This window comes from Rhamphochromis sp. 'chilingali' (genome assembly GCF_963969265.1).
Source record: "Rhamphochromis sp. 'chilingali' genome assembly, chromosome: 1".
NCBI lineage: Eukaryota > Metazoa > Chordata > Actinopteri > Cichliformes > Cichlidae > Rhamphochromis > Rhamphochromis sp. 'chilingali'.
In genome coordinates, this window is record NC_137929.1 from 52,278,512 (window position 1) to 52,288,978 (window position 10,467).

Here is a 10,467-nt window from a genome sequence, read left to right on the forward strand (position 1 = left end):
TTATATGTTATTTTCATGTTAATTCTAGGGAAAAACATTATTTTTTCTTCAAGTTAAAACATTTTCTTCTACGGTAAAATATTGACCCTAGCACTGTTTTTAACCGTAAAATCAACGATAACAATACGTTGTTACCGTTAAAGAAGAAAATGTTTCACCCGTAATTTTACGGTAGATTTCTGGCAACCACAGCTGCCAGCGTTTTACCGTAAAATCTACAGGTTTTTTTTTTTTTTTTTTACAGTGTACTGAACCAACATACTAGCCATATAACATAAAACCTCAGCATGTCAGCATTGTCATTATTCACGTATTGTTATGCTAACATTACTTGTAAGGTGTATTGCCACAGCAACAATTATAGTAAATGGCCTGTATTTGTGTAGCGCCTTACTAGTCCCTAAGGACCCCAAAGCGCTTTACACATCCAGTCATCCACCCATTCACACACACATTCACACACTGGTGATGGCAGCTACATTGTAGCCACAGCCACCCTGGGGCGCACTGACAGAGACGAGTGTCCTAAAAAGCTTAACTTGAGGAAAAATGGGAACCATGGAAGCTGATCCCATTTAACATTTGATAACATTTTGTACTGTAACAGGACATCACAGTCTAAAGCAGTGTCATTCCAGTGAAACAGGAAACTGATCAGAACTTGAGATAAAGAAGTGAAGCAGCTGTTATTACACTGAATGAACTGAATATTTGTGGTGACCTCATGCTGTCATTATACATAAACCTGCTTGTGTTTCAGAACATAAATACTTCTATTCTTTTGTTTTCTCTTTTCTTAGATCAGTGAAGGTTAGAAAAGCTAACTGATAGGTTTGTAGTTTGAACCTATTCGCTGGAACGGTCAAGACAATTTAATTACACAGCAAAAGCAAGACACAAGTAGGCAAAGTTCTTCATGTTACTCATGCATGAGGGAGAGAACCACGACAAGCGCCGTCCCTTCGCTTGACCCCAGTCGCTCTCGTCTGCTCCCCTGTAACACTTCTCTTTTATTGAGGTTACATGAATATACATAGGTTCATTAACATATGACGTCTACATACACACAAAGAGTACCTTGCCTGTGCGTTGTGTAAGTGTGTGTGTGGGGGGTCAGAGTGTGACCCTGTGAAGACTCCCCAAAGCTGGTGCCAGGAGTCTAGAGGTCCATCTAAACAAGAGACTCTTACACTCAAACAGATATACGTGTGTTTGCTATACCATATATCAGCAAGAGAAGATACGACCTCTCCTAGGAGGTGTGTGATCTATGCCAGAACACTCTGAAGAGGAGTGAACGCACTCCCCCTTCATGCTACACAGAGCCGTTACAGACCTCCTAGGATGAGACATTCGTTCAATCTACAAATGATTATACACTTCTAAGCATATATGACTAAATATTTCTAAGCATAAATGACAATAAACAATACAAATCGAACACTAACTTCAATAAAGGCACAAAACTAAAAGGAGGATTTATTTGATTAGCTTAAATAATAATAAATGGACAACTAATAATAGTGAAACAATATACAGAGAGCGTTAAATTCTGTTTTTGAAGGCAAACCGATTCCAGATACTTATTATTGGCTGCAATTGCTCTGAGTTTAGCTTGAGACAATACACATAATTTACTCTTTATGTATTTATATGTATTTACAGGTTAATGTAGTAATGATGAAAATACAAGATGACATACCATATTCCTAATATTACTGTAATAATAGTTCTATGGTGAAGCCATGCTATTTATTTACTATTACTACCAAACGTTAAGCTTGGTGAAAGTGTGTTTTAGCAGTTGATTTTGATTGACACTGATTTCATGTTCTTTGTTTTCCTTGTTTGTTTGTTTTTTGGTCATCACCACTGTCCTTTGGGATCTCCTTGGATCATGGACTGTATCAAACATGAGTAAAATGCATATTTCAATGCTTTGAGCAGCAGGAGAAAAAAAACAGGCCTTGCCTGCCGTCCAGTTTTCCTTTTATTTCTTTAGATCTCATGTCAGGGTACTACACGCTCAAACTATAATGAGAGCTCAGATATGTCACCTGTCACCAGTTTCCAGAGAAGAAGGAAACTGATCAAATGTTAAGGTGAAAGAATGAAGTAGGGTCTGTTTTAAAGAGAAAATGTTAAACAAACACAGCATTTTTCCCTTGAATTCTGCTGAAGGTCATGTGCTCGACTGTTTCTTTACAGTTTGAGTTTACTGGTGGGAGGAGCTTTTTTTTCTCTAATGCTTGTATATAACAACCAAGAGGCTTAAGACATGATGGTACTTAATGGAAAAAATACTGTGAAAACATGCAAACAGACAGAAAAAATGAAAATAACATGAACAAAAGACGTGTCATTGTGTGTAGTGCTGTGTCTTTGTTTCCTGCTTTTTCTTCAGCTGCAGTGCTCTGAGATCTCTTGGTCACTTGACAAAAGCATAAGTATGATGTTGGTTCTTAAAGCCCAATTAATGACCTTTGTGATATTTCCAAGTACTAAACAGTACCAGAAAACAGGTTCTTCATTTAAATTTCATTTCTTCATTTAAACTAATGACAAACAAACAAAAAGTACCCTGTCACAGACAAATATAGGTTGATTACCTTTAAATCCTGTAATATAATTCTCAGTTTTTGAACTACACCTCTGGAGTCTTTACATTGTCTACATTTGTACTGTCATGTTGTAGATTGGAGGTCAGTTGAAACACTGGAGCTTCTGGACTAAAGTGACCTGGTGTCCAACTGTATGTAGCATTTATTATTCCCTGTCCCACATTGGGTCTAATGAAGTCAGCACATGAGTCTAGAATCGTGTTGTTAACAAAGAGAGAAAACGAAGTACTGAAGCATAGATTACCCATCAGAAAAGCAGCTGGAATAATAATAATGTGGTTTAATAGAAAGCAACAACAGGGAGGTAATACTGTTCAATAAATTGAGAAAAACTTTAGTTATCATTTATGCTTATTGAGTTAACTTCATTAAACTACACTGTATTCATCATTCAATATCGGAGAACCATAGCTTGTTCATTTATTTATTAATTAATTTTTTGTTATTAAAATTACTTTCAAGCATCGCAATATTTTTGCAACATATTTACTGTGTTTGGTTGACTTGTGTCCGTCCATGTCTGTGTGCATAAATGTAAAGTATGGACACACTCAAAACACAGTTCATCATAGAAAGGTCAAAGGTCAAGGCCTTAGGTTTGTAGCAGCTGCCTAACCAGATCGCATCACGCTGGCATTAAAAGCATTTAATGAAGTTTCATTTTAACATCACATGAACTGATTGTTTGTTTGCAACACACATTCTTTTCCTCCTCAGACTTCTGAAGAAACCACGCCTCCTGTCACCACAGGTGAGTGTTTTCCTTTAATCAGTGCTGAAGGAGTCATGCTGCACAGCCTCACTCACTGCAAGGAAGCAGATGCATCAGTTTCATTTATGAGGTAAATACTGGTTGTTTGTATAATAGAAACATATGATGTGTGTCTCTGTGGTTCTAACTGACAGTTTTACAGTGTTAAACTGTACAAATATAAAACTGTAATGTAGTTCTCATATGCAGATTTGTTGTGATTTAAAGTGTATTTGTTTATTTGTGAGGCAGTTTACAACAAGCTACATTGCAATGGTTATTATAACTCTATGCTGTTCATTAAACAGTGTGTGTGCAATGAAGTCCATCTACAGAGAAGAGAAAGCAAAAGCTTAATTATGCCAAATAATTAAGGGCTCATTTACATGGACTGTTACCTTTTTTTAGTAAAAATAAATAAAATCATTAATTCTGATCATAGTTAACTGCGGATAGATCATCAAAGCATGGTATATATCAACGATGAGTTACAATATCGTTTCATTTTTTTGAGTTCAACATGATTACGATAAGATAACCTTTATTAGTCCCACACGTGGGAAATTTGTTTTGTTATAGCAGAAAGTGGACAGTGCAAAGTCACATAGAAAAATTGGAAAAACACTGTAATAAGATAAGAATAAGATACTGTACACAACTGTACACAATAGAATAGAATAAAATAAAATAAAATACTATATACAATAGAATAAAATAGAATACAAATGCTATATACAATTGAGCACAACGATGCCAGAACGAGAAAGTAAAGAGGAGATAAAGAAGCTCAGAATGAGCGTAGCTGCTGTAACAGGCTGCCACACACGGGGAGGAATGTGTCTTTACATTATGCACATTTTTACTTTAATTTTGTAGATTGTAGGTCAGTTGAAACACTGCAGCTCCTGCACTAAAGTGACCTGGTGTCCCACTTTATTATTCCTTGTTTCCATCATCCCACAAACTGGAAGAATATCCACATTGTATTGGCTTTACTGAAGTCAGCACATGAGTCTAGAAGCATGTGGTTACCAAAGAGAGAAAACGTGTAGTGAAGCACAGATGAAGCAGCTGGGATAACAATAATGGGCTTTAACAGTTATGACAATAGAAAGCATCACCAGGAAGGTACAAAGGCTACTGCACAATAAAACAGACGTAAACTTCAGTTATAATTTATGCTTATTGAAATAACTTGATTAAACTACAGTATCTTCATCATTCAATACCAGAGGAGCATAGTTTGTCTGTTCATTTATTTATTTATTTATTTATTATCATTATTTTGAATATTATCAAAAATACTTTTAACCATTAGTAACATTTGCCACATATTTACTTTGTTGATTTGTTAGTTTGTGTCTGTCCTGGAAACAGGTTTGTGTGCACAAATGTAAACAGTATGGACACACTTAAGAAAACGTTTCATCATAGCAAGTTCAAAGGTCAAGGCCTTAGGTTTGTAATAGTTGCTCAACCAGACCATATCATTGGCATTACAAGCATTTAATGAAGTTTCCTTTTGACGTGCGCACACTCACATGAGCTGATTGTTTGTCTGACAGGCACAAATTCTTTTCTCATCAGACTTCTGAAGAAACCACGCCTCCTTTAACCTTTAACCAGTGCTGAAGGACAAATGCTCTCACTCACTGCAAGGAAGCAGATGCATCAGTTTCATTTATGAGGTAAATACTGGTTGTTTGGTTGTTTGCACAACTTACTGTATAATAGAAACATAATGTGTGCCTCTGTGGTTCTAACTAATCTTGCTAATCTTGTAGGCTCAAAAATGTAAAACTTTAGTTCTCAGATGCAGATTTTGTGGTGATTTAAGGTGTATTTGCTTATTTGTGAGGAAATTTACAACAAGCTTCATTGTAATAGTTATTATCTCTCTATGCTGTACATTACACAGTGTGCGTGCAATGAAGGCCATCTACAGAGAAGAAACAGTTTAAGCATAATTATGTCAAATAATTTAGGCCTCATTTACATGGACTCCTATGGTTTTCACTTAAAATAAATAAAATCAATTAGTCTGATCATAGTTAAGTGTTGATAGATCATCACAAACTAGCATATGTCAAAGTAAAGTTAGGATGTTGTTTTTAAACCACTTCGTTTTTTTTTCATTTCAACATGAATGCAGAGGTATATCTCTTTAATGTGACGATTTTCTTCTTGTTTTCCAGAACAAAATGAGCCTAAAAAGCTGGTTTGGATTTCTGGTCAGCCCAGGTAACCTGACACAAGTATATTCAAATCTAAAGCTCAGTACCTGTTTATATGTGTATAAAAATACTTTAGAAAACTTGGATTTTCTTCACTTGCTATTTTTTACTGGCAGTCAGATGACAAATAAAGAAACATTTTTGGGTTTTTTTTAAATTAGAGATTATTATTAATATTAATATAGTTATTTTTTTTTCATTGTTTTCTTTAATTTTTCACTTCAGAGAATTTGACTCCTACTCCAGTGCTTATCTGCATCTGTATTACTGTTGTCTCCGTGCCCATTCTTCTTGTTGTCATTGTCACATACAAGTGTAAACAAAAGAAAAACAGTAAGTTACAAATTCATTTTTCAGTCTGACACAAGTTTAATGAGCTATATGAATAACTCGTTTCATTATAATTGTATTTTAACAGATCACCCAGATTAATTAAGAATTTATAAGAATCAAACTAAACACTAATCTACAACTTGTTGTGTTTCTGACAGGAGGGAGCAAACATGAAAATAAGACTTTGAGCTCAGGAAAAACAGAAAATGACAACAAGCATGTAAGTAAACAATGGACATTACTTTTATCTACTTCTGATGAAAAAAGAAATAGAGAATTGTGTGTCAGAGGGGAGTCTAACCTGAACAACAAGGTTCAGTCAGAGCTGAATCAGAAGAGAGAAACGAACAGGCTGCACTAAAAACTAATTACAGATGGTGTAAAATGAATGACTGTCATGGCTGTGAGTAAAGGCATGATGAAAGGACAAACTTAGACAAATGAAGAAATAGATACCACAATAAAAAGAGACTCCATTATAAAGCAAGATGAGTTTTTAGAGGTGTTGATTTGTTGACATTTGACAGCTTGTTTCAGTCTTTATAGTTAGTGAAATTATGCACCTGTCCATTTGTTGCCTACAACTCTTAATTTCATTTGTCTTCACCTATGATGCAGAAAAGATTGGCTGAGCCAAACTGCCCACAGACATGTTAAATGGTGTGCTTCACCACTTTAACTTGTTTTATTTCTCATTTCTCTCCCAGTCCAAAGTCAGAAAAGCTCAGAGTCAGAAGGATGAAGGACACGTGAAGCAGGAAGTTGAGAAGAAGGTGAAGGCAGAGACTCTGAAGGCAAATGAGATCGAGGGGAATGAGGTACATTGAGTTTCTAATTATTTATCCTCTTCACAAGGCATCGTTATTTATTCCAGTAATGTTCATATTTGGTGTCAGTTTACAGTAACTCCCAGTGAAAACTTAAATATGATTTACACCAACAGAAGCGGAAGAGAAATTAAAACCTCTAAAATTCAGATTTTTTTGTTGCATTTTTACTTTAAAAAACAGTCTGAGACTCAGAGTCAAGATGTAAAAGCTGAAGTCCGGATGGTCGAGGATCAGAATGAAAGGAATGAAAACCTGCAGACACCAAACAAAGATCTGAAGACCAACAATGCTGAGGTTAAACTCTTTGCTTTAATACTTTAGTCTTTAATTCTTAAATGTTATCAATTTTAAATTCTTTTTTATTTTTAATTTAAAACCTAACGGTAACACTGCTAAATTATGGAACAGAATGACAAACGATAATGCAACTCTATATTGCTCATATCACCAAACAATCATGCTGCTGACATACACTGACACTGACTTTCAGCTGCAGCTGTCAAAGTCAGATGATTTAAAGAAGACCAAACCTGAACCAGAGAAGCAGAGTGTGGAGATCAGTACACCAAAGGAGGAGGTGTGTTTGCCCTTGGACAGCTTTGCATGCACAAAACCAGCTCAGATGTTTCCCCAGTTATTATCTAGTCTATGCTCAGATCTCAAATGAGTGGACTATTAATCCTCTCAGCTGTGCTTTTGTCTGTTAGTTGGAGAAAAATGAAGTAATGACACCTGACATGCTTAAGAAAAAGCAGAAGACTTCTTCACTGAAGCTCGACCTTGCTGTCACCAGGAGGAATAAAGTACGCAACATCCCCTCTTACAGCCCACATGAACACAATTAATTTTATAATTTAATTTATATTATACCAAATAACATCTGCCACCTTGTGGTGTTTTTTTTAAGGAACCACACTTGAATGTCACTAGATAAATTAAACAGTTACCCCTTCAATGAGCACTCGGTGATGTTTAGAAGGAAAAGTTTTGTTTTAAAACTGAGGCCCGCTGAGGAAGCACAGCCATATTTGATCAGTAGCTGATCTTTGTCTTACTTTATATGTTAATATCAAGGAAAAAAAATTCCTGCTTCAAGTATTTTTATATGATCGTGACTCATTTCAAACACTTTTCTTTTTTCAGCTGGAAGATACAGTTGATCAGTTTTTCAGTGGTAAAAATCAGTCAATGGAAAACGAGCTGGATAACCTGAAGAGGACGCTGCACGCCAAAGAAAAAGAGGTTGATTTCTTCACTTCACCTTTTATAAATTGGCATTTATCCTTTTATATTTAGTTTATATGAGGTTTATTTTCAGATATATCAGATGTCAGATATCTATGTTTAACCTGATAGCAACTTTGAAAAATGTGTCCCCTGCACATGCTTATGCTTCATTTGGCTATTCAAACTTTGTAAAGTTACAGTCATCATTGCTGATGACTACAAGCTTGAGGCCAAGTATAAGCTACAGTCCTAATTTAACTGTGTTTGTGGTTTTTAGCTGGAGAGATTTAAATGGCTGAGAAATTACCTCATTTATGAAATCCCTGAGTCTTTTTCACAACTGAAGTTTAAGCTCGCCATCAGCAGGGTGCAGAAGGTAAACACACACAAACATACACTCTTCTGTAACACATGCACTCATAATGTCAGGGCTGTTTGATTCACTTGACTCTTATATAATATACCAATTTATAACAGAGAAATGTCAAGACTTCCTACCTCAGTATTATATACTATAAAAAGAAAAATAGTCACAGATTTGTTTTCTTTTCGTATTAATCTTGCCTTTTAATGTCCTGCTTAATAACACAGTGTGTTTCTCAATTTATCTTTCAGCTGGAGGACAAAGTAAAAGAACTACTTCATGGTAAAGATCAGTCAAATGAGAAAGACTTGCAGATCCTGAAGTGGAAGCTTGAGGCCAAAGAAAAAGAAGCTGCAGCCCTGAAGCTCACTGATCAACACCAGACTGAGGAAGGAGATGAGAAAAACCTGCAGACACTGGAGAATAACTCACCAAACCATGTTGTGGGTAACATTTTTGCAAATTAAATCTTCCAAAACTTTGAACATTTATTTTAAAAGCTGTAACATTTTTTTCTCTAATCTCAGGTGGATGAGGAAGTAGCTGTGGCACAGCAGCAGCTGCAGGGTGAGGAGCAGCACAGGGGGCATGATGAGGTGAGGATGCAGACACTGAAGAAAAGGCTGGAGAGCATGAATGAAGTGGTCTAAATGAATGAAACCAGCTCAGATGTTTCCCCAGTTGTCATCTAGTCCATGCTTAGCTGTATGCTAACCTAAATGAATGAATAATTGATCCTGTCAGCTGTGCTTCTGTTTGTTAGTTGGATAAAACTGAGGTGATGACACCCGACATGCTTAAAGAAAAGCAGGAGGCCTCTTCACAGCTGAACCTCGGCCTTGCTGTCACCACGAGGAACAAAGTAAGCAACATCACCTCTTACAGCACACACGACCTTATATTACACTAACTCAGGACAACCATGATATGGTACTTTTTAAAGAACTACATTTGACTGTCAGGAGATAAAATAAACAGTTGGTGAGCACATGGTGATGGTTAGAAGAAACGTCGTCTTTTAACAATAAAAAAAAGTCTCTAACAAACTGGGGGTGCACAGCCGTATTTGATCAGTAGCTGATCTGTTACGGAAAAAAAAAATCAGTGGATGGAAAAAGAGCTGGATAACCTGAAGACGACACTGCAGGCCAAAGAAAATGAGGTGGATGTCTTCACTCTACTGTTTATTAATTGGCACTTATCCTTTTATATTTAGCTTATATGAGGATTATTTTCAGATATGTTTTACCTGATAGTTAATAAAGGTAGAAAAATGTTTCTCCTGCAAAGACTTGGCTATTCTAACTTTGTGAGGTGTAAGTCACCATTGCTGATGGACCATTCCACCAAACCTGTGGTTTGAAGAGAAGCAAAAAGTGATTTTAGCATTAAAATGTAAACAGATTTTGATATAGATCAGGAAGTAGCTACAGCACAGCAGCAGCTTTTGGGTGAGGAACGGAGGAAAGTGGATGTTAAAGTGAAGACAAGGCTGGAGAGCAAGAACGAGGTGATAGACAGAGTGGGCAGGTTTGAATGGAAGCTCCAGGGTGCACAGCAGCAGAGTATTCATTTTTCATATGATATTAACTCAGCGGTCCCCAACTTTTGTTGCGCCATGGACCGGTTTATGCCCGGCAATATTTTCATGGATGCCTTTAAGGTGTCGCGGATTAATACAATAAAATAAAACCAGTACCGGTACCGAAAAAAGAAGATTTATTCATAACACACGTGAAGAGACCAAGGAAAACCGAGTTAATGATAAAAACGATAACAAAATAACGCTGAAAACCGATAAAAACCCTGAAAACCATACATTTCACACCTGAGCCTCAACTCTCGCGGCCCGGTACCAAACGACTCACGGACCCGAGGCCCGGGGGTTGGGGACCACTGTGTTAACTCAAACACATTATAGAAAACTATTTTATTCAGTTTTATTCAGACATTAGCTGTACATTTTGTACTTAACAAGTAACATATACTACATTTAAACACGAGATTATTGAAGGTGCTGCTGTAGCAATAAAGTGTAGATACATGTAGATACATTATTTGTCTGATGCAACATTGCATCAGACAAATAATGTATTTTAGCCATAAT

The 10,467-nt window shown here is 36.3% G+C and overlaps 1 protein-coding gene across 1 annotated transcript; it reads left to right on the plus strand.

The window, feature by feature from the left end:
- Positions 1-4,122: 4,122 nt before the first annotated feature.
- Positions 4,123-9,010, plus strand: LOC308408548 (uncharacterized protein; the record flags this gene model as incomplete). Its single annotated transcript, XM_080900884.1, has 11 exons — positions 4,123-4,179; positions 5,568-5,613; positions 6,098-6,159; positions 6,647-6,757; positions 6,950-7,063; positions 7,260-7,346; positions 7,477-7,572; positions 7,913-8,011; positions 8,274-8,372; positions 8,612-8,803; positions 8,888-9,010. The coding sequence occupies 11 exons, from the start codon at positions 4,123-4,125 to the stop codon at positions 9,008-9,010; spliced, it is 1,086 nt and encodes a 361-aa protein (XP_080757010.1).
- Positions 9,011-10,467: the final 1,457 nt, after the last annotated feature.